Source organism: Giraffa tippelskirchi, chromosome 5, assembly GCF_054371585.1.
Source record: "Giraffa tippelskirchi isolate mGirTip1 chromosome 5, T2T-mGirTip1v1.2.pri, whole genome shotgun sequence".
Classification (NCBI taxonomy): Eukaryota; Metazoa; Chordata; class Mammalia; order Artiodactyla; family Giraffidae; genus Giraffa; species Giraffa tippelskirchi.
Genome location: NC_137279.1, coordinates 174,633,872 through 174,658,269, shown reverse-complemented (window position 1 = coordinate 174,658,269; position 24,398 = coordinate 174,633,872). Strand labels below are relative to the sequence as shown.

Below are 24,398 nucleotides of genomic sequence, written 5' to 3'. Positions count from 1 at the left end.
TATTGTGAGTCCATATATGGCTGGGCTATGTTGTCATCTGGAGAAGTTTGCTTTCAAGCTCACTCAGGTTGTTGGTAGAATTAATGTCCTTGTGGTTGTAGGTTCCTTTGTTTTGTTTTTCTGCTGGCTCTTGGCCAGAGTTGCCCATAGCTTCTAGAGGTTGCCTGCAATTTCCTGCCACATGACCCTCTCTATAGGCAGTTCAGAATATGGTAGCTTGCTTCTTCAAGCCATTAGAATGAAAATGAGAGTGAGTCTGTTAGCTAGACAGAGTCTTATACAAAAATAGAAAAAAGAAAAAAAAGACAGTCTTATCCAATGTAATATAATGTAATCACAAAAGTGCTATCATACTATCTTTGCTATTTAAAAGCAAGTCACAGGTCCCACCCACCTCAAGGGAAGGGGATCACACAAAGGGTTAAACTGGAGAGGAGGTGGATCATGAGGGCAACCTTAGAATGTATGTGCCACACTGATTTTCCCAGTCCTATAGTGGAAGGTAAGCGGCTGAAGTAGAGCTCTGGTCCCTAAGTTGCCAAGGCTGAGTCAGGGAATTCTCTTGCCAGAGATTGTGAATCTGGAATGATGATGCAATTAGAGAGAAGAGAAGGTTAGAATCCCTTTGTACAGGTATGTGGCAGCAGCATAGCACATTGGCTGCTGGTGGTATGGGAACATTGGTGACAGCATTGTCCTAAAATTGTCTCTAGTGTGTTCTCTGGAGAGGCTCCTTGTTTCTTGCTAGTTTCATAAGCCTGATCCTCCAATCTCTGTTCTGTGAACCCCTCTATAGAGTCTTCTAATAACTCTCCCTTAGGGTAATCAGAGTTTGTTTCTGTTTGTTACTGAGAATGTGCCAGACTCTGTACCTGCAGGGAAATATAAACAGTTGGCATAGTGAAAGTGAGTCGCTCAGTGGTGTCCCACTCTTTGTGACCCCATGGACTATACAGTCCATGGAATTCTCTAGGCCAGAATACTGGAGTGGGTAGCTTTTCCCTTCTCCAGGGAATCTTCCCAAACCAGAGATCAAACCCAGGTCTCCCGCATTGCAGGTGGATTCTTTACCAGCTGAGCTGCAAGGGAAGCCCAAACAGTTGGCGTAACTATAAATAATTGCAGGTGGCTCAGTGATAAAGAATCTGCCTGACAATGCAGGAGATGCGGGTTCTATCTCTGGGTCAGGAAGATCCCCTGGAGGAAGAAATGGCAACCCATTCTGGTATTCTTGCCTGGAGAATCCCATGGACAGAGAAGTCTGGTGGGTTACAGTCCATGGGGTTGCAAAAAGTCGGACACAACTGAGCAATTAAGCACACATACACACAGGAATTAATAGAAGAAGATGGCATAGACAGACACCAGATTTCAGATGTCCTTGCCAATCATACTAAGTTCAGTGGTAGACTTCATCTTGAAGGTCATGGAAATCTATTTAACTGTTTTAAGCAAGAAAGTAACATGTTTTTTGAAGATTCTTGTAAAGGCTTATTGGAGGACGGGTTTGAAGAGAAAGGGTCTGAATGTAGATGAATTAGTTAGAAAGTTTTCCTAGTCAAGTAGGTGAGAGAAGATAAGACTTGAAGTGAGGTAGTACTAGTAGCATGGAAAGAGGAGACAGATTGGAGAGATGGTAAGGTTATAGAAGAAGTAAGACTTGTTCATTAATTGGATGTGGGGACAGGAGGGAGGGGAAAGAAGTATACGATGACTTCTAGGTTTCTGGTTGAGGCAACGAGGGGTGGATGGTGGTGAGAAACTGAAACAGGGAATACAAGGAGCAGACTGACAACTGGCTGTAGAATACATTGCTTGGGTGTGTAGGCTCTGATATCTGATAGACCTTGGTCTGAGTCCTGGCTCTGCACTTATTTGCTGTGTCATATTGAGCATTTTATGTAACTTGAACCTCAGTTTTCTCAACTGTAAACTGGAAATAATACAACTTACCTCTTGTTCACATATGTGTGAATTGAATGCACACTGTCTGGTATCCAGTAGTTTTGCTATAACATTAGTTATTACTACCTTTAAAAAAAACTTCAAGGAGGAGGCTCAGGAAAAAAAGGGTGACCCCTTAAGGAAATGCTTCTGTGAAAGCATTCCCGTCAAGTCAAAAGAGGAAAAATACAGTGCAGTGGCAGACCAGCTGAAGCCAGAAGGAGGAGGCCAGACAGGGCTGAGCTCCAGCCACGTTGCTGAGCAGATGAGTCACTGAAAGTGGCAGGCTGAGCTGCCCAGGCCACAGCTGGACTCGCGGTGGCCAGGCTGGACTGGGCTATAACGTGATGACTTCATTGTCAGTGGGGAATCATGGCGTTGTTCTGGAAGCTTGTCTTCCCTTTCCCCTTGAAGGAATCTATTGCTTCTTCCTCTTTTATAGGACTTTCCACATCCTGTCTTACTTTTTGGAAGCAGCAGGAAACAGTGGAAAGAGGCAGAAAAGCCAGAATTTGAGTTCTGTCTAGCTGGTGCATGTCACTTCTCGTCGGTCTTCTTATCTGTAACAGGAGAATGAACAGACCTGCCTTCAAAGTGTGATGTGACGATCAGATGACAGTTGGTTGGAAGGTGCTTAACAAAAAGGCATGCATTCTTGTTCTCTTCACTAGTTGTCTCCTTTATCTTCTTGCTGCTCCTGGTCCTTCTCCACCTACTTCCTTGAGGACGTTGATCAGTTCTAATTCATTTTAGATTCGCACCACTTAGCTTGGCCTGGCACACAATTTCATGAATGGATGAATGAAAGAATCATGGCCCCGCCCCCTTCCGCTCTCTGCCCCCTCCCTCCCACACCACGCGGTGGGGCCAGGGGCGGGTCTCTCGCGACCGTTCGCTGGCGCGTGCGCGGGAGACGGCGCGCGGCCGGAGGTGGCGGGCGGGCTCCCGGTGCGCGCGCGCGAGGGGAAGGGAGGGGCGGGGCCCGGCCAGAGGCAGGCGGGCGGGCGGCTGGCTGTGGAGCCGGCGGCGGCGGCGGCGGCGGCGGCGGCGGCGGCGGGTGACCAGCCGAGCGTGTGCCGGGTGGGACAGGACGAGGTTGCGGCGATGCTGCCGCCTGCGTAAGGAGCGCCGAGGAGGCCGCGGCCCTTGAGGCCCCAGAAAGCGCGGAGGAGCTGCGGGCTGGGGTCGGTGGCTTCGGGTGCCCGCCGGGCCATGGTGGCCGCGGGAGGTGGTTGGCGCGGCAGCGCTGCGGCCCGGGGCGGTGCGGGGCCGGGACAGTCGCGGCGCTGACGCCCGCAGGGCCCAGCCGCAGATATGAAGCGGAGCCGCTGCCGCGATCGACCGCAGCCGCCGCCGCCGCTGCCGCCGGCAGCCGGCCGGGAGGATGGGGCTCAGCGGGCGGCGGAGCTGCCCCAGCCCCAGCCCCTGCCCCCGCGCCGGCTAGCGCCGCCCGGGAGGCAGCAACTGGAGGAGCGGACCGGGCCCGCAGGGCCCGAAGTTAGGGAGCAGGTAGGGCTGGCCGGGGTCTCGGAGGGAAAGGATGGGGAGGGGGAGCCTGAATGGGACTGATGGGGGAGGGCTATCTCAGGCGGGAAGATTTGGTCTGGGGGAGTTGAAGGGGTGGGGACTGAATTGAAGTTGGGCAGGAGGAATGGGAGGTCTGGAGAGGCAGAAAAATGGGGAGTGGAGAAATGGAAGTATTAGTCTGGGGTTGAATGGGAAATGAGAAAGTAGAGGCGTTTGAGGTAAAGGGTTCTGGCTGAGAAGAAGGGACGCCGGAATGTGGGCTGGGAGTGAATGAAGTGCAAAGAATAGGCTCACTAAAGGGGTACGGAGGAATTATCCAGAGGGGCAAAACGTGTAAGGTAGGGACAGTCAGTGTGATATAGTAAATGTTATCTTATTTTCTCGAGGTTGCCTTGACAGTTGTGAAAAAGATGTTATTCCTAAGCATTCTCTGGTTTGGCCATCGTTATAGTCTTGTAGGAATATATTCCTAGCCATTGTTAAAGTTCTCTCCAGTAATGATCCATTTCACCAGAAAGCACTTTTTAAAACATGTGCTTTGAGGATGCATGTTTGCAATCCCAAGGCAGTACTGTGAGCAGAGAATTCATAGCTTTAGTCTCTGCCTTCTAGGAGTTTACCACTGAAAATATCTTAGTGGGAAAACATAGATAGAAATGTAAAAAGTTCGTGGAGTTTCTGAATGGACAGGATGGGTTTATATATTAATTTATTAATCAAGTGTGGGTTATTTAGAAGTAGGGGATAAAGGTCAGTTTTATCAGGGAGAAGTTGTCATTAGTAGCTGTAGGAAGTTCAGTGAGTACATGCGTGGTCCTTGATCTTGTGGGATTTACAGAAAAATGTACTGTAGTAATGGACTTCAGTGACAGCTTCTCTTCTGCACACACTATTCAAGACCCTACTGACTTCATCTTTGGAGATTTGAAGGGTCCTATTAGGTCTCCTGCCTAACAGGAGACCCTTCCCGTATGTTAAATAAATATTTTCCATGGACATCATTATTATATAGTTTCAGTGATGCACATGTTAGCGCTTGGACTTTTCCCCACTGTTGGTTTTTTATCTTGTATTCTCCACCCAGTGCTGAGTAGACTGTGCCATTGCTATCTCTGCCCTTACTTTCAGGCCACTGAGCATTGTCCTCTTACTGTAATTTTCTCTCTCAACCTCGTCTTTTATAGTCTCTGCAGTTCCTATTTGAAACATTTTAAAATGTACTTAAAACCCAGATCCTTTCCTGACTCAGTTTACCTGGTTCAATTTACCTTATTCAGTGCTTCACTAAAGAGTTCAAGGTTACTTGATTTCTTCCTCTTTATCTCAGAATTTATGTGTTCACTCATCCTTTTAAATCTCAAAAAAGGAAGTACTTATCCTCTTCCAGGCTAATTTCTCTATGTTTTTGATTTCATTCCCTCTTACCTTCTGTAGGCCCTGTTGTCTTATACCTTGAATAAAAACAAAACAACAAGATTTCCCTGAGTTTTGTAACCTACTTAAGCTACTTTGTAATCTCATTTTTGCTAGCCATCAACCTTCTTGAAAAATGAGTTTATATTCAGGAATCTGAGCAAGCTCCAGGAGATGGTGAAGGACAGAGAAGCCTGGTGTGCTGCAGTCCATGGGGTTGCAAAGAGATGGACACAACTGAGTGACTGAACAACAACAGTTCACTGTCTCAGCTTCTTCACCTTGTATACATTCCTCATATATTTGGCTTTTACACATAAACTCTCCCCAAACTGATGTCTTCAAGGTCATCAGTAACTTGTATGTTTGTTTATTTACTTTTTAATTGTGATGTGACTACAGAGTGCAAATCAAAGTTTCATTCAGCCCATGAATTTTTACAGAATGAATACACCTATGTGACCACTCCTCAGATAAAGATGTAGAACATTTCCAGTACCCTAGAATGTGCCTCTGTGTTTTCTCCCAGGTATTACCCATCTCTAGAGGTAACCACTCACCCAGCCTCTATCACCATGGATTAGTGTTGACTCTTCTGAACTTCATATAAATTAAATCATTCAGCTTAACTCTTTTATGACTGTACTCTTTCATTCAGCTGTGTCTGTAAGATTCATCTATGTCATTTCTTTTAGAAAAAGCTTGTTCTTTTTCACTGATGTATAGTTTTCCCTTGTGTAAATGTACCATGATAGATGCTAAAACTTCCATTTTTTAAATTGAAAAATAATGTGTGGCTATTTGCAAAAAGTTTTCATTGTGAAAGAATTATACAGAAAGATTTGCAGCAGTCCTGGGGACCTTAAAATGACTAAATCTGATAACCTCCCTCTTCTCTGACCTCTGTGAACTATTGGTCACTCTTGACCATGTGTTTCTTTTGATGTTTTCTTTTGTCATAATGTCTTTTCTACTCCTGTTTCTCTGACTGTTTCTTCAGTGTCTTTTTCTGTTTTCTGTCGCTGACCCAGTATGTTCCTTGAGGATGTATTTCCTCTCTGTCCTTAGCTTTTTTCTTTTTCTTTTTCCTGGTCGTGCTGAGGCTTACAGGATCTTAGTTTCCCGACCAGGAACCCAGGCCCCTGCGTGTGAAAGCACTGAATCCTAACCACTGGACCAACAGAGAATTCCCAGCTGTTTTCTTTTTTCCTTTGTTTTTAAACTTTTATTTATTTATTTATTCACTTTTGGTTGTGCTGGCTCTTTGTTGCTGCTCAGGCTTTTCTCCAGTTGCCGGGAGTGGGGATTACTCTTTAGTTGCCGAGCATGGGCTTCTCATTGCCGTGGTTTATCTTGTTGCAGAACACAGGCTCCAGGGTACATGGACTTCAGTAGTTGCAGCTTATGGGCTCTAGAGCATGTGGGCTTCATTAGTTGTGATGTGAAGGCTCAGTAGTTGTGGCACACTGGCTTAGTTGCCCCTTGGCATGTGGAATTCCCTGACCACAGATCGAATCCATACCTCTTGCATTAGCAAGTGGATTCTTAACCACTGGACCACCAGGGAAGTCCACAGGTTTTTTCTTAATTGTATTTTGTTTTTTAACAGGCTTACCCTATTCATGGTAAGTGCTTAGGATACAGAGTAGGGTCTATGTGCTGTGCTTAGTTGCTCAGTTGTATCTGACTCTTTGTGACCCCGTGGACCCCATGGACTTTTTGTCCATGGGAATTCTCCGGGCAAGAATACTGGAGTGGGTTGCTATGCCCTCCTCCAAGGGATCTTCCCAACCCAAGGATCGAACCCAGGTCTTCGCATTGCAGGCAGATTCTTTACCGACTGAGCCAAAGGGTCTGTAGTTGTCTTTGTTCATGACATTGTGTCACAGAGCCTCCTTGTAAAGTCATCTGAGTCTCTAGGCCTGACCTCTTTTCTTAGCTCTATGTTTCCATTTCTAGCCTTAACATTTCCACCTTAGACTTTCAGCATTTGTGATCTGAACATTTGTGGTTTTCATAATTTGATAGTGTCTTTGAAATTCCATGACTTGAAATTATTTGTTGAAAACTTAAAAATTTTCAATTTTGTGTGTTAGGAGGTGGGATGGATTACTTCATTCATTCAGGGGGTAAAAACCTAGCTGATCACCAAGGTATCTACCTTTCAGAAATGACTTTTTTCTTCATTTCTCCTGACTTGAAATAATGCTGTTATATGTTATACCATGCTGGTATTTAGGAATAATTTCTGAACAGGATGCAGAACTTGGATCTCTGGACTAGTGGCTTACTGTATCATTGAAATATTGATAGATTCCATTATTCGCTTTTGAAATGTGCTTCTCCCTGTGTCTTTCCTTTCTCTGGCCCTCAAACTTGAAATTATATCCGTGGTCTTTGTCTTTTCCCTCTCCCTTGACCCCCTTATCCAGATTCTGCTGATTCTGTCTTCATGACATCTTTCAAATCTTTGTGCTCACTGTCATAACCTTAATTTACACCATTTATAAACTTTGTCTTGGTTGTTGTAATATCTTAATTGCGTTACTCTGCTTTTAGCCTTTTAACCTCTAATTTATTCTGTATTCTAATAAAGAAGATTGGAACTCCTTGCCTGTCTGAGTTGCAAATAAATATTTTTAAATGATCAATTCATTGCTTTATCTTCAGAAACTTTCATTAGCTTTTTAATACCATAGAATAAAGTTTGAAGACCTTGGCATTCAAGGTCTACTTGAAACATCACTTTTTATTAGAATAAGTTAGAGGCCCCTTCTCTTGGTTCCCAATGCTTTGCTTTGTATCCTTTGTAGCATACATTATTGAAATAGCTTATCTCTCTTGTTAGCAAGTTCTTTGAGGCCCAGACTCTTTCATTGACTGTTGTATACCTAGGGCCTAGTATGGTATTTGAAACATAGTTATTAGTGTGAATACTTATTAGAAACATGGATATGTGCTGGTACTTGAAACGTATCCTGAGCAATATCCTAATTGGTTGTCAGTCTCTCATCAGAGAAAAAACTCCTCAGAGGCTGTCTTAATCATCACTGTACCAGCCTTTAGTGTTTTAACTGGTACATAATGGGCACTCAGTAAATATCTGTTTCCTCCTTAGGCACTTTCATATTTTTATTTTAATTAGTTATCTATATGAAAAACTTTCTTCCAGTCTTTGCCCATTGAAATTCTACTCAAGCTTCCAGGCCTAACTCATGCCACAGAAACTTTTCTGTGAAGTTGCTTTTCCATGATTGGGCTGTCATAAATAGCACTTCTGTCCTTCTGTATTCATTTTATATTATTTCATATCTGCTTTTAAGTTGTAAATTATTGAGGGTGGGAACTATATCATCATTTTATATACCATAATACGTAATCAAGGCCTTTGTCACAATAGGCACAATAATTATTTACTAACTAAATGAATGAACAGGAAATGATTCAAATATTTTGAATTTGGGTGAGTTGAGTAATAATGGTAGTAACAGAGAAATAGGTAAGTAAAGAAAATGAGACATTTTTGAAGATGGGGGAAGATGGAGTTCAATTTTGCTTTCTAGATTCTCTCAGCACCATTAAGGAATTTTCAAAATTTTTTTCATGAAAATCATCTTTATTCGGCACCGTAATGTTACTGTATAGTCAAAGTGAAGTGAAAGTCGCTCAGTCGTGTCCGACTCTTTGCGACCCCATGGACTGTATACTGTATAGTCCATGGAATTCTCCAGGCCAGAATACTGGAGTGTGTAGCCTTTCCCTTCTCTGGGGGATTTTCCAAACCTAGGGATTAAACCCACGTCTCCTGCATTGCAGGCAGATTCTTTACCAGCTGAGCCACAAGGGGAGCCCAAGAATACTGGAGTGGGTAGCCTATCCCTTCTCCAGCGGATCTTCCCGAACCAGGGATCGAACTGGGGTCTCCTGCATTGCAGACAAATTCTTTACCAACTGAGCTATCAGGGAAGCCCAAAAGCACAGGGCAGAAAACACACAGAGGGAAAACTGCATATATTTTGTAGGGAACTGTAATTGATTTGGTATTGTTGGAATTTGAACTTGGAGGCATAGATGGTGAGTTTAGAGCCTGAAAGAGCCTGGATGGTAGAAGATCTTTACTACTATTTAAAAAGAGTAAAGTAGGGGAGTAGGATGGTCTTACTTGTTTTTTAACCTGGATTACTCTGGCAGCTGTGTGGAGGATACAGTGTAGGACATGGTGATTAAGACATGGGCATTTGAGAATTTTTCTGAATTTTCCCAGGGGCTTTACAGGTGGCACAGTAGTAAAGAATCTGCCTGCCAATGCACGAGATGCTGGTTTGATCCCTGGGTTGGGAAGATCCCTGAGAAGGAAATGGCAACTCACTCCAGTATTCTTGCCTGGGAAATCCCATAGATGGAGGAGCCCGGGAGGCTGTAGTCCATGGGATCCCAAAGAATTGGACCCGACTGTGTGATTAACTCTCTTCATTCCTTGGCCTGTGCCACCTTCTGTGCATTACTCTAAACCTTTTGCTTTTGTACCTCTTGCTTTTGTTATGTCATCTCCTAACTATGGATTGTCCTCCCTTATAAAGACTTTTGTACTTACCTGGGACCCACCTAGATAATCCAGGAGAATCTTCCCATCTCAAGATCCTTAATCACACCTGCAAAATTCCTTTTACCACATGAAGTAACACATTTACAGGTTGTTGGGAGTAGGATGTAGGTGCATTTGGAAGCCATTACTTAGACTACCACAATGGACTACCACTACTCCAGTCTGACCTCTGCAATGACAATGAGTTTTCAATACAGAGTGTTTGTTAACTCTTTGCTCTCATCTTGTCCCAAAGTAATATAAGTAAGGGCCAGCCCCTGAAAACATATTACCTTTGGAAGATTTGATTTCATCAAAGGTCCTGGGAACAGAGAGCCTAGGATGGTTGAAGCAGGTTGGACAGTTTTCCCTGATGAGCGTAGGATACATCTGCTTACAGATTTTTCCCGTCTTTGTTTTACTGGATGCCTCTTAGCCTAAGACCAGCCTAAAAGCTTTTTCCACCCCACTTACTCATGGTGACCTATGATTAGGACTGTCAGAGGCAGCTTCATACTGCAATCACTATGCCTCCTTCATTGCTGGTCTTAGCTACTATATGGTTCTTTGCTAAATTTACTACCTAGCTTTGTGCTTTTTGGTAAAACCTCCATGGTACCTTGGTAATTATCTTTTTTTATCAGCAGGTATTGGTTGTTTTTCTTCTCTTATGTATGTACTTGGGGTTCTAAAGAGTTTTGAAAACCAGGTTGTTGGGTCAAGGGCTAGCCCTGGGGGTGGAGAAAAAAGTCCTCAGGGGAGAGCAGAGACTAGGCGTCCCTGGGAGTCAGGACTTACACATAGTCCGACATAGTTGACCGCCTTTTTGTTTCTGTGTTGTACCTCATTGTCAACTCCCAAACTCTTTTCTGTGCACTATAGCCATATATACAGTGGTGAAGTAAAAGTGAAAGTTGCTCAGTTGTGTCTGACTCTTTGCGACCCCATGGACTATAATTGGACTCCATGGAATTCTCCAGGCCAGAATACTGGAGTGGATGGCTGTTCACTTCTCCAGGGGATCTTCCCAACCCAGGGATCGAACCCAGGTCTCCCACATTGCAGGCAGATTCTTTACCAGCTGAGCCACCAGTGAAGACCCTATATAAAGTGGAAATATAGTAAATAATTGATGGGGAAAATTGATATCAACCTGAGCTTCCTGCTTCCATGTTCATTGGGCATATTTCATATTTACCAATAATAGTTCCACTTCCAAAATCTTAGTTTAGAGCTAACCACACTCTGACCTTCACATCATCTTCTGTTTCTGTAGCTTGCATTCATTCATCTCCCAAAATTGTCCAAACTCTTTGTAACCTCTGGTCTGTTGATTTTTGTTTTTCCTAAATCATCTTTTCATTGTTGGTCACCTCATGCCTCTACTTTCCTCCTTGTCCAACTAAATATTTCATGGGCTACCATAATTATTCTTATGTGTGTACCTTCAGTACCTTCTGTCATACCTGTCATACTTGAGAAAATCCCAACTGTGGTTAAACCAACTCTGCCTATGGTACACTTGTATCAGATAATAAAAGAAATAAGTAAAATATGTAGTGTGCTATAGGGTGATAAATACTATGAAGAAAATAAAGCAGGAAAGGGGGATATAGAGTGATGGGAGATTTTATGGCTTTAAGTAGCATTATCATGAAAGGCATCTCTTTGGAATGAGATGTTTGAGTAAAGACCTGAAGGATATAAGAAACAGGCATTTCGAATCTGAGGGAAGAGTATACTTGGTAGAGGTAGAAAGCTCCTTAGGCTGGAAGCATACCTTTAGCTCTAAAATTTTGTTTGAGGAACACCAAGGAGCCCAAGTATGGCTAGAGTAGAGTGAGTAAGAGGAAGAGTAGATGAGGTCAAAGGGGAAAGATGGGGAGAGGAGGGCTGAATTGTGGAGAGTTTCAGATGGGTAAGTGTCTTACAGGGTAAGGTTTTTGGCTTTTGTGCTGAATGAGATGAAAAGCCATTGGAGAATCTTGAGCAGAGGAATCACGTGATCTGACATTCATTTTAATCCTATCTGTTTAACTACTCTGAGGAACATTGACTGAATGGGTATGTGGAAGCAGAGAGACCACTCAATCAAGAGACTCTTGCAGTTATTCAGGCAAATGAGCAAGGGATATGAAATAATTGTGAATAAGAGAGTGCTTTTCTTTAGAACAAAACCACTTGAAAGAGTTGTCTGTATCTTCTTTCATTTCTTCTGCTCTTACTCTTTCTTGAATCCATTCCAGTCAAATCAGGCTTTAGTCTCCTAATTTCACTGCAGCACTTATGTCAGGGTCATCATTGGTCAAATCCAGTGGCCAGTTTTCAGTCTTCATCTCACTCAACCTGTTGCTTTTGACATAGTTGATCATTCCATCCTTTGGCTTCTGGGACCATGCTCTCTTGGTTTTCTTCCAGTCTCACCGGTGCTTCAGAGAGCTTAGTATTTAATCTGCTTCTACAGTCTGTTCTCTCTCCTGAAGTAATCTCATTAGATTGTATTACTTTGCATTTCATCTGTATGCTGTTGATTCCCATGTTTTTTCCTCTAGTCTTGACTTTCCTCTGAGCTCTAACTCCTTTTTTCAGTTGTGAGTGTAACATTTCTATTTGGGTAGATAATAGACTTTTCAAACTTAATGTCTCCAAAGTTGAACTCTTTTTATTTCCTATTCTGCTTCTCCCTCAGTCTTTCCCATGTCAATAAATAGCACTATCATTCAAGCTATGACAAACCTAGACAAAGTATTAAAAAGCAGAGACAACACTTTGCTGACAAAGGTACATATACTCAAGGCTGTGGTTTTTCCAGTAGTCATGTACAGATGTGAGAATTGGGCCATAAAGAAGGCTGAGTGCTGAAGAATTGATACTTTCGAACTGTGGTGTTGGAGAAGACTCTTGAGAGACTGTTGGACTGCAAGGAGATCCAACCAGTCCATCCTAAAGGAGATCAGTCCTGAATATTCACTGAAAGGACTGACGCCGAAGCTGAAGCTCTGTTACTTTGGCCACCTGATGTGAAGAAATGACTCACTGGAAAAGACCCTGATGATGTGAAAGATTGAGGGCAGGAGGAGAAGGGGTGCCCAGAGGGTAAGATGGGTGGATGGCATCATCAACTCAATGGATATGAGTTTGAGCAAACTCTGGGAGATGGTGATGGACAGGGAAGCCTGGGATGCTTCAGTCCATGGGGCCGCAGAGTTGGACACGACTGAGCGACTAAACAACAAAATCATTCACTCAGAGCAAAATATGGAAGTTGTTTTTGATTCTTTTCTAAACCTCATATTCCACATTCAGCCCATCAGTTCTGGTTGGTGCAATATTCAAACTGCATGAGACTTTCCCCCACTAGCTCCATCACTAGTTTAATTTTAGCTTCTTTCATCTTCCCTCTGGGTTACTATAAAAGTCTCCTAACCTGTCTTCCTGATTCTATTCTTCTACCCTCCCCCCCCAACTATGATAATGATAATTTGTACACAGCAAGAGCAGTATCATCCTGTAAAAGCTAAAGTCAAAATTTGTTACCCTCTCTAGTCAAAAGTGGCTTTCCATTACAGTTAATCAAAGTTGAAGGTGCTTGCTTTGTCCTATAAGCACCTAACATGATCTGCCTCTAGGCCTTCTCAAAGCTCATTTCCTTCTCTTCCTTTTGTTACTGTGTTCTAGTCACAGTGGCTTCCTTGATGGTCTCTGGATATATTAAGCATGTTCCTGCCTGAGGACATTTTAAAAATTATTTGAGGACTTGACACCACCCTTATGGCAGAAAGTGAAGAAGAACTAAAGAGCCTCTTGATGAAAGTGAAAGAAGAGAGTGAAAAAGTTGGCTTAAAACTCAATGTTCAGAAAACTTAAGATCATGGCATCTGGTCCCATCACTTCATGGGAAATAGATGGGGAAACAGTGGAAACAGTGTCAGACTTTATTTTTTTGGGCTCCAAGATCACTGCTGATGGTGATTGCAGCCATGAAATTAAAAGACGCTTACTCCTTGGGAGGAAGGTTATGGCCAACCTAGATAGCATATTGAAAAACAGAGACATTACTTTGCCAACAAAAGTCCGTCTAGTCAAGGCTATGGTTTTTCCAGTGGTCATGTATGGATGTGAGAGTTGGACGGTGAAGAAAGCTGAGTGCCGAAGAATTGATGCTTTTGAACTGTGGTGTTGGAGAAGACTCTTGAGAGTCCCTTGGACTGTAAGGAAATCCAATTAATCCATCCTAAAGGAGATCAATCCTGGGTGTTCATTGGAAGGACTGATGTTGAAGCTGAAACTGCAATACTTTGGCCACCTCATGTGAAGGGTTGACTCATTGGAAAAGACCCTAATGCTGGGTAGGATTGGGGGCAGGAGGAGAAGGGGAGGACAGAGGATGAGATGGTTGGGTCGCATCACCGACTCGATGGACATGGGTTTGGGTGGGCTCCTGGAGTTGGTGGTGGACAGAGAGGCCTGGCGTGCTGCAGTTCATGGGGTCGCAAAGACTCGGACACGACTGAGCGACCGAACTGAACTGAACTGAACTGATACTTGGTAGTTTTCTCTACCTGGTGTGTTCTTTCTCTGGATATATTTATATGACTGGCTTCCTCCTTTCATTTAGGTCTCTGTTCAGATATCACCTTCTCAAAGAGGCCTTCCTTGACCAGCTTTTTTAAAGTAGCACTCTTAGTCACTCCTGTCCCCTCTTTTTGTTATATCCTTTATTCACCTGTGACTCTCACATATTTGTTATTTATTGTCGTTCTCACACATTAGAATGTATGCTTCATGGGGATATAAATTTGAATTGGTTTTTCCTTACTGCTGTATCTCCAGTTTCTAGACATGTATATTGGAGATACTGAAGAAATACTTCTTGAGTGAATGTATAGTGATTAAGTCATTATCTGACCTTAGATTCCAACTCTGTGACCTGATGCAAGTTACTTAAATTCTTCAAGCCTTAATCACCCCATGTGTATGTTGTGGAGATAATTTCATTGTTAGGATTTAATAAGTTAATCCATGTAAAACACTTATTATAAAGCCTGATACCAATGAGTGATCAATAATGATTAATTATTATATTTTTAGGATACATGCATAGATTGTGTGAATATAGAGTTCATATTTTTCAGTGTTCTTATCTGGTTTCAGAAAGAAATAGAAAAAAGTATGTCTTGACCTTTGATTTGTTGGCATTATTGAACTGTCCTTTTATTTTGTTCAGCTTGAAAAGACGGCTTTGATTTGTATATTTTCCCTTTAGCCCAGCAGGCTCCTCTGTCTTTGGGGATTCTCGAGGCAAGAATACTGGAGTGGGTAGCCTATCCCTTCTCCAGGGGATCTTCCTGACCCAGAATCAAACCGGGGTCTCCGGCAGGCAGATTCTTTACAACCTGAGTTACCAGCGAAGCCCTTAGGGAAACTTTTATGAATTTCTTTCTAAGTAACTGGTTTAGAATATATTATAGTCTCCCTAGGCTTTGGAATGTATTTAGTAGCAAATTTGGACCAAGGAAAGCACATTTTAAAATTCTGTGATATTGTTTTAGTTGTATACCAATTTTAATGTAATGTTCACCCTTCTTAAAGGTGAACCTGGTAGCAGAGGTACATATCCTTTAACTTTCAATTTGTTGGGAGATTAATAAGCCACATAGCTTCTCTGCTGATTATTTCAGCAAAACAGGGGTAATATAGATGTAGGAATACTTGTTTTAAAATTTTATGTAAGTTATTTATTATATGTATACTTTTGCTCTCTAACCTTGTTCCACTCAGCATTGTTTTTGAAAATTATGTCACAGATCAGCACACTTTTTCTGTCAAGGGCAATATAATAAATATTTTAGGCTTAGTCATACTGTTTGTTTCACAACTACATACTCAACTATACTGTTGTAGCATGGTAGCATCCCTAAGACAATATGCCAATGAATGAACTTATCTATATTTCAATAGACTTTATATAGAGACATTGAAATTAGAATTTTATGTAATTTCCATATTTGTCATATTGAGAATACTATTTATGAAATCTTGTTCTATTGATTTGTTTTCCAACTATTTACAAATGTAAAAATTTCTTTTAGCTACCTGGGTAGATATAAGCAGACTGTGGGTAGGACATAGCCTACCAGCTGAAGTTTACTTACCTTGATCTATGTTATCTTAACACATTTAAATTAATTTCGTCAATTTTAAACTGCTGTATAGCATTCTTTTGAAAGAATAATTTGTAATATGTAAGCTTTTTTAAAAAATTGGACTTCCCTGGCAGCTCAGATGGTAAAGAATCCGCCTGCAATGCAGGAGACCTGGGTTTTATCGCTGAGTTGGGAAGATCCCCTTGAGGAGGTCATGGCAACTCATTCCAGTATGCTCACCTGGAGAATCCCCATGGACAGAGAAGCCTGGCAGGCTACAGTCCATGGGGTCACAAAAAGTTGGACGTAACTGAGTAACTAAGCACAGCACAGCAAACATTTTATTATAATAATGGACCATTAGGTGATTTCCATTTTCCAGTGCTACAGTAAATATTCTTGTACTTATCGCCTTGTGCACATGTGCAGGAGTTTCTCTTACAGGATATTGTTGCCAGATTGCTTTTTTTCAGTGTTGTACCTGTATGTGCTTTGACCACTGATGTTTTGCTGTGTCCTTGACAACTCTTGGTGTTATCACTTTTTGTTAATTTTCTAGATTTAGTTGGCATCTCAGTGCTTTAAATACATTTTCCTGATTATTAGCAAGGTTGAGAATCTCTTCACAGATTTAGTATTTACTTGCAAGTTTTGTCTTCTGTGACTTCCTTAGTTATGAATTTTGTTTTTCTCATAAACTGTTTCTTTTTATTTTTCTTATCGATTGTTGTTGAGTTTTTTTTTTTATTGTCATTTAAAAATTGAATATGGTGAAGAAGTATTGTAGGGAAACAGCAAATTAGCCAAGATAGCAGTGATGAGACTCGCTTGACCCACGGCCTCTTGCTCTTGCCCCATGTTTTGTAAATACATGGTTATGTAACAGCTGAGGTCACTTATAGCACTACACACGCACTTCATGACGTACGCCCTTGGCCACAGGCCACCTTTGTTCTGTAAACATATATAAGCTCCACCTGAAAAGCCCTTGAGGCTGCATTATGTCTGCATCTGCTGGGTCAACCACAAGAGAATATAGTGTGTCTGCCTTACGGCTGCTGCGCTAGCCCGGAGAGAATAAACATGTCTGCAGTTCCTTGAGTTTTCTTCCAGCTTCCACACTTGGGCCTTGCCTTCCCCGCGTTCAGCAAACAGTGAGATACAGGGAGATGAATATACTTTAGGTTTGAATTCTCTTAATAGCTTAATAGGTTTGAATTTGAAATGGGGATAGCAATGTCTATTTAACCATGTTGTTCTTATGGTTATAAATTGCCTAGTTTGTGTTGGAGCTCACTAAATGTTTGTTTCTATGTTTTTAATTGTGTTTGTTCTTTGTCACTACTGTAACTTTATGTGTAGCAAAATATTCCTTTTGTAGCAGACCACTTGTTTTGTGAATTTTCTTCTTTCTTTCCTCCTTTTTTTTCTTTTTTACTATTTAACTTGTTTATTGTCAAATATAACAAGTACAGAAAAGCAGTCAAAAACAAAAGGATAATTTAGTGAATTATAAAATGAACACCATTAATCAAGCAGAATTTTACCAGCCATTCAAGAAACTCTTCTCGCTGTGCCCCTCCCAATCACAGTCCCTCTCCATCTGCAAAAGTAGTCAGTATTCTGACTTAGGGCTTCCCTGGTAGTTCAGATAGTAAAGAATCTGCCTGCAATGCAGGAGACCTGGGTTCAATCCCTGGGTTGGGAAGATCCTCTGGAGGATCCCATGGCAACCCACTCCTGTATTCTTGCCTGAAGAATCCCCATGGACAGAGGAGCCTGGTGGGCTACAGTCCATAGGGTTGCAAAGAGTCGGACATGACTGAGTGACTAGGCATAGCACTGCACATTCTGACTTAAGCATTTCTTTGTATTTCTTTTTAAGTTTGCATCTAAGACATTACAGCTTAGTCTTAAAAACTAGATGTGTTTGTCTGTTTTAATCTGTACATTTTCCTTTCACCTCTTCTTTAAAGTCTGTGTGTTGAAAAATCTTGGAACATTTGACCTGTAGTTTCACATAGTGTAGATTCATAGTTAATGGTGCATTTCAAAATGTTTCATGTCCTTTGTATTGCCTGCAAGTTACAGCTGGATAGAGAGGCTTAATCAGTCTCAGGTTCAATTCCTTTGGCAAGATTTTGGGTGGTAGTGTGTTGTTTCAGTAGAAGGTACACGATGTCTGCTTTTTGCTCTTTGAGTGGGGGTCCCCTGTACATAATGAATTGCATCTTTCTTACTGTTTTGAATATTTTCTCTTTGTTGTTGGCTTTAACAGTTGGTAATGATATGTTTTGACTCAAATTCTGTTTGAGTTTAACCTACTTGAAGTTCATTGAGCTTCTGAACATGTAGGCTCATGTCTCTCATCAAATTTGGGAAGTTTTTGGCAGTTATTTCTTCAGGTATTCTTCCCATTTCTCTCTTCTTCTTCTGGGATTCCCTTAATGCATATATTGTTTCTTTTGAAGATGAACCCCTCATGTCTTAGGCTCTCTTCACTTTATTCTCTTTTTTTCTTTTTGTTCCTCAGACTATATAGCTTTAATTGTCTTGGCCTCGAGATTGCTGGTTATGTCTTTGCTTTCTCAAATTTGCCATTGAACTCCCTACTGAACTTTTCATTTATTAATTGATTTTATTTCTAGAATTTCTATTTGATTCCCTTTTATAATTTGTCTTTTTGTTGATAGTCTTGTTTTGTTCATACATTGTTTTCCTGATTTTCTTTAATTCTTTGCAAATGTTTTCCTTTAGTGATAGGAGCATAGTTAAGACAGTAGATTTCAAGTTTGCTGCAAAGTGCAATACTGGGCTTCCTCAGGGATGTTTTCTGTTAATGTATTTTGACTCTTTTGAGTGGACCGTACTTTCTTATTTCTTTATACGTCTTGTGTTTGTTTTTCATTGTTGTTGAAAAGTAGAGATTTGAATATTGGCAACTCGGAAATACAGTGTTTCCTTTTTCCCCAGGGTTTGCTATTTTTTGGATATTGAAGGCTGTAGTTGTTCATTTGTCTAGTGAGTTTTCCCAGCCTTTTTTGTAGAAATTGTATTTCTTGCTGTGTGTGATACTGAAGTCTCTGTTCGTTAGCTTGTATTTTGATAAAGATTTTCTGGATTGCCAGGAGCTAATAAGCAAACAAACAAACATACAATCAATATGTTTGTTTTACAAATATACAAACAATCTTGTCTTTGCAGATTGACTTTTTGACTCCTTTGGCCCTTAGCCAGACTTGTGTTGAGTCCAGGAATCAGCTTGAGATGAAAGCTTAAAATCTTTTCAGTCTTTCCTGAGCATGCATTTCACCGTGGGCTTTCTAATTTACTTTATATACACAGGTGTTTGTGAGTACCCTAATTTCCCAAAGAAACTCTCCCTTTTCCTGCCCAGATCTCAGGCAGTCAATTGTATGTCTCATTGTTAATCCTTTGCCCAGGTGGCTGTGGGTGTTTGGGTCACCTTACAGGGTTTTAAGCGGTGCTTACTGCTTTTTCATGTTGAGAAGATTCCAAGTTAGGTGAAATAGAGAGGAGTGCCTTGTGTCAGTCCACCAGGTAGCCCGCAGGTAAGTTAGAACAGATGTAATAATTTACAAGTAAGATCTACTCTGGTCCTTCTGGTACCAGGGGCCAGGGTCTCACTCTGGGATCCCAACTGATGTCTTCCAGATTGCCTCCACAGGAATGAGTAGGGTGAGGGCAAGTAAAAATGCCACAAAGCTTTCCTACTATTTTTAAGTTGACTTCTTGATTGAGTTCTCATGTTTGTTGTAAATCTTCTATTTTCCAGAGTCTGACAAAAGTGGTTCTGACAGTTTCTGCCTGTTTTTCAGTGTTTCTTTGGGGTAATTTTAGCTTGGGAACTGTCTACTCCACCATTTTGCTTATGTTGTCTTTCACTTGATTTTAATTTTTATCTCCCTAACGATGAATGATGTTGAGAATGGTTTCATTTGCCATATTTGCCTTTTCTTTGCTGAAATGTCGATTAGGTTTCTTGCTCTTTTTTTTATTATTATTGGCTTGTTACTGAATGCCTGTCTTTCTCAGATATGTTTTGCAAATATTTTTCCTCCTGTGTTATTTGTTTTCACTTTTTAAACAGTATCTTTGAAGAGTAGTTTTTAAATTTGATGAAGTCTATAAATTTGTTCTTTTTTTAAACTTATGCTTTGTTGTGTTATGTAAGAATGCTATCTAACTCAAAGTATAAAAATTTTACTCTTGTATTTTCTTTTGAAGTTTTATACTTTTAGATTTTATAGTTAGATTCATAATCCATTTAGAGTTATTTTTCATACATTGTCTTTGATATGCCTGAGGTATGGGTCAAAGTACTTTTTTTTTTTTGTATATGCACATCAAGCAAAGGTTTTAATAGGGATTGAGAGGATGTACTTTGATTAGTGTGGCGCCTGGGTTTGACTCTTGGCAGGGTAGGTCAGGAAGAATCTGTCACAGTACATGGACTTCTCTTCACTTATTAAATTACCATTCATATGGGATAAGACAACTCGTGTTGCAAGCCCAGGTTTTTGGCCTGATAGACAAGTTGTTAGTGTGTAGACTTCTGTTTTTTAGCTGTGAATCCTTTGATTGCATCTAATCCTATCCTTGTGTGTGTGTGTTAGTCTCTCAGTCTTGTCCGACTCTTTGTGACCCCACAGACTGTAGCCCACCAGACTTCTCGGTCCATGGAATTCTCCAGGCAAGAATACTGGAGTGGATTGCTGTTCTCTTCTCCAGAAGATCTTCCCGACCCAGGGATTGAACCCTGATCTCCTGCATCACAGGAGGATTCTCTACTGTTTGAGCTACAGGGAAGTCAAGGAAGGAACTCTTATCCTTAAAGCATAATATAGTATAAACACAACACTAGCCTTGTGTATAAAGTTAGCCTGAGATTTGCTTTAGTGTTGTGGGGGACGGAGATAGTTCTGACCAAGAGAGGGAGGACTCTGTGAGGACTCAAGAGAAAGCAATAAGCTCTAGAGTTGGGAGGAGCACGTAGAGATTTTGTAGTCAGGCAATTTTCAACCTTTGATTTGATAGTTGAAATTTACATGTCATATAGTAGGTATGTTATTGTTACAGTGTTGCTACAATAGATAAATACAAATTATGTGTAATTTCTGGCATGCAAGCTATAATTCTGCCTTTTAAAAAATCTCACATAAGAAACAATGTTGTAACATAAGTGAGCGGACTTTATTGTAGTATTTACCAGGAACTTTCTTTCATTTAATTGAGAGTATACTGATTGAGTACTTTAAATCAATTTCAAGTAATTTGTGACACAATTCTCACAGTTGATCAACATGTGTGTGTGTTGGTGGAATCATACTGAAAGTTTTTGTTTAGGTTGGTGGTTCTCAAACTTGAGTGTGCTTCAGAATTACCTAGAGGGCCTGTTAAAACACGGATTGCTGGTCCCCTCCCTGAGATTTTCCAATTTAGTAGATCTGGGGTGGGGCCCTAGAATTTGCATTTCTAACAAGTTCACAGGTGATGGTGATGCTCCTGGTCTGGGGACCACATTTTCAGGATCACAGGTTTGGCCAACTTTCACCTTACTTTTTCAGTATTCTAGGGGCAGAGTTCTTCCTTTTTAAGATAGCCTATTCACTGTTAGACAGTTCTTCCTATAATTAAACCTACTTCTCCTTCTGTTATTTTTGTCCAGTATTTCTAGTTCTGGCCTGTGAAGTAAGAGGTTTACTCTTCCTATAACAGAGGAGAAAGCCCTCATGTAGTTGAAGAAAGTTATTCATGTCTCCTTTATTTAATTTCTTTCATGTTAAGCATTTATAGTTTCCTAATAGTTATTGGAAGAGTACTGTAATTTGTAGTTATATTAATACTGCCATAACAGTGTTTTATTTGTAACCTTGTTTCTCTTGCTATATTTTCTGGGATACTATCCAGGCCAGAATCCTGGAAGTCATCCTAGGTTCCTTCCCCTCCTTAACTCCCTATTTTGCCAAAGAATCATTTGATTGTAGAAATGCTAGGAACCAGATAGACATTTGATCCAGTTTAAGCAGAAGGGGGTAGCTTATTTTAAGGGTACAGTAATATGCTACTGAACCTGCAAAACATGTGATTTGGCTGGATCTCTATAAGTGACTAGAAATGGGAACTAGAAAATTGCAAGAAGTAAGTTAGTTTGGAAGTTTATAGAAAGGAAGTTCCTCTTCCCATGCCCCTTTTCTTTCTCTCTTAGACTATGTGTTTTATTTGCTTCATTCCCTTTTCTTGTCTTTTAATAAATTCTTCAGTAAATCTAATAATGTTCTACTGTTTTAAAAAGTCCAGTCTAACTACGATATGTACAATAGACAGCCAGTGGGAATTTGCTAAATGACCTAGGGAACTCATACCGGGGCTCTCTAACAGCCTAGAGGGGTGGGAAGGGTTGGGAGGTGGGAGGGAGGTTCAAGAAGGGACATGTATGGCTGATTCATGTTGTTGTATGGCAGAAACCAACACAATATTGTAAAGCAATTATCCTTCAATTAAAAATAAATAAATAAGTCCAGTCTAGCTAGCTGAGCAAGAGAAGCAAGGTACAGAATAGTTCATAAAGAGTGATCTATTTATGTACTCAACTCTGTTCGAAGCCTGGATACTAATTATCCTGGGGAGATAGTGTAGTGACTGAAAGGGAGCACAGGGGGCTTTCTGGAAAGTGCTTGGTTATGTTTCTTTTTTTTCTTTTTTTAAAATCTTGATGGTGGTTACATGGATATGTTTAACTTGCAAAAATTCTTTAAGTTATATGCTTAGTTAAATGTACTTTTCTGAAATGAGTAATATAGTAAAGTTAAAAGGATGTCCTGGTTTAAAAGTTAAATTTCATTTCCCATTTAATTAACATTTCCTTCCCTTTGCAAAGTTTTGATAGGAGAGACTTGGAATAAGAAGGTGCATAATCTGCTTTCATTTTTCCTCTCCTCTGGCTTCTTTTCTTTGGTATGTTATGATAGGGAATAGGGAGATTGAAAAGGGTATGACTTTCTTTTAACTGATGCTGATCTAGTCCTATTGGTTGTCAGTCCTTTTGTGCCTAAGACTAATTGTTCATCCATACAGTGAAGCAGGCATCCAAGTGCTGGCTCTGTCATGTAGCTTATTTGTAAGTTATTTCAGAAGTATTCTCCTTTCCATACTGCCTTCATATAGAATATTCCTTCACCTTGGTATCTTGTAAGGCCTCCTCACTTCCCTCCACCCACAGTTGCTTGCTGGAGTGTTGCCTCTGTGAATGGCTGGCCCTTTTAGATGGGTTACTAGCTTTAGAGCCCAAACCCTGATTTCTTCATGGTTTCTACTTGATGCATAAGTACTGTTTCATCCTTGTCACACCACTTGGTGGTAATATAGGCTGCTGCCTTGATTCTTTCTCTTTTTGCATTGACTTCTCCTTCCTATTCCCCTTTCTTCCTGCTCATTCCTGGGCAGGACACATCAATTGCTTCAATGGTTGTTGTTGTTGTTCAGTCTCTCAGTCGTGTCCAACTCTTTGCGACCCCATGGACTACAGCACTCCAGGTCTCCCTGTCTCTCACCATCTCCTGGAGTTCACCCAAGTTCATGTCCATTGAATTGGTGATGCTATCCAACCTCCTTATCCTCTGCTGCCCTCTTCTTTTGCCTTCAGTCTTTCCCAGCATCAGGGTCTTTTTCAATGCTACCAATAATGGTACAGTGCCTTACTATCCCCCTTATTCTTTTATTCGTTTACTACCAATTTTAAAAATACTTTCTGCTCGGGACTTTCCTGGTGGTTCAGTGGTTGGGACTTCGCACTAGCACTGCTGAGGGCCCAGGTTGGATCCCTGGTCAGGGAACTAAAATCCCACAAGTGGCGCAGTGTGACAAAAAACAAAACAACCACCACCAAGAAAACAACTCTTCCCCCTTTCTCTTCAGCTGTTTTTCATCAACTTCACTCTTTTTATGCTGGGGTATTTGTAAATTATATTCTGGATAGCCACTACCAACCAGTATTTGTGCTTTCCTACACGTGCACCCACCTGTCACAGTATGTGAGACTGGAGGCTTTTAAAAAATCTTTTCTCAAGGAGGTAGGCGTTTCTCCATTTATTTTCCACCCCCTGTGGCTTTTAGTATCGCTGTGGTACCAGTTACTTGTGTCTTGTTTTTCAAACGGCAGGTAACGTAATAATTTCAGTTATTTCTCCTTGTGCTTCTCATTTTGTTTTTGTACTGTCCAGGTCAGATTGATGTGCTGCTTATCTCTGTTTGTTGTAGCTTCCTTCATTGAAATGTAAAAGATAGGCCTCATTTGCCTTTTTTTAAAAGAATATTTTCTCATTTAATGCTGGTAATTAGGTGGGTGTTTGCTTTAGAATGTCTGCATCTTGATGATGCTTACTGGTGAGGAAAAAATGGCATTGGGATGGAGTGGGATAGGCTAGACTAAAGGCAAAGGGAAGGCACTTCATATTGGCTGTATTGCCTCCTTTGTACTATTATACTTTTTCATTGAAAACATTTATTTAGCTCCTATTATAGAAACATAAGGTCTTCCCTGGTGGCTCAGATGTGAAGAATCCTCCTGCAAAGTGGGAGACCTGGGTTCGATCCCTGGGTCAGGAAGATCCCCTGGAGGAGGGCCTGGCTACCCACTCCAATATTCTTGCCTGGAGAGTTATAGGCATATGTATTATAGACATATAAAGAAGGCTCTGAGTTTTACTTCAGCATTAATTGACTGTTAGGGATATTTGTAACTTTGTATGACAGGTATTTTG

At 41.1% G+C, this 24,398-nt stretch overlaps 1 protein-coding gene across 9 annotated transcripts in view; it reads left to right on the top strand.

Annotated features, from left to right (window-relative positions):
* Positions 1-2,912: 2,912 nt before the first annotated feature.
* Positions 2,913-24,398, top strand: part of MAST2 (microtubule associated serine/threonine kinase 2) — a 212,921-nt gene continuing 191,435 nt past the window's right edge. For 5 of the 9 annotated variants that reach the window (XM_081488531.1, XM_081488532.1, XM_081488530.1 and 2 more), the window contains exon 1: positions 2,965-3,453. In XM_081488531.1, coding sequence (XP_081344657.1) covers positions 3,259-3,453 — 195 coding nt within the window. In that variant the 5' untranslated portion in view covers positions 2,965-3,258. Of the gene's footprint in view, positions 3,454-24,398 lie in introns of all 9 variants that reach the window. The other 4 variants (XM_081488529.1, XM_081488550.1, XM_081488538.1 and 1 more) reach the window with 3 other exon arrangements.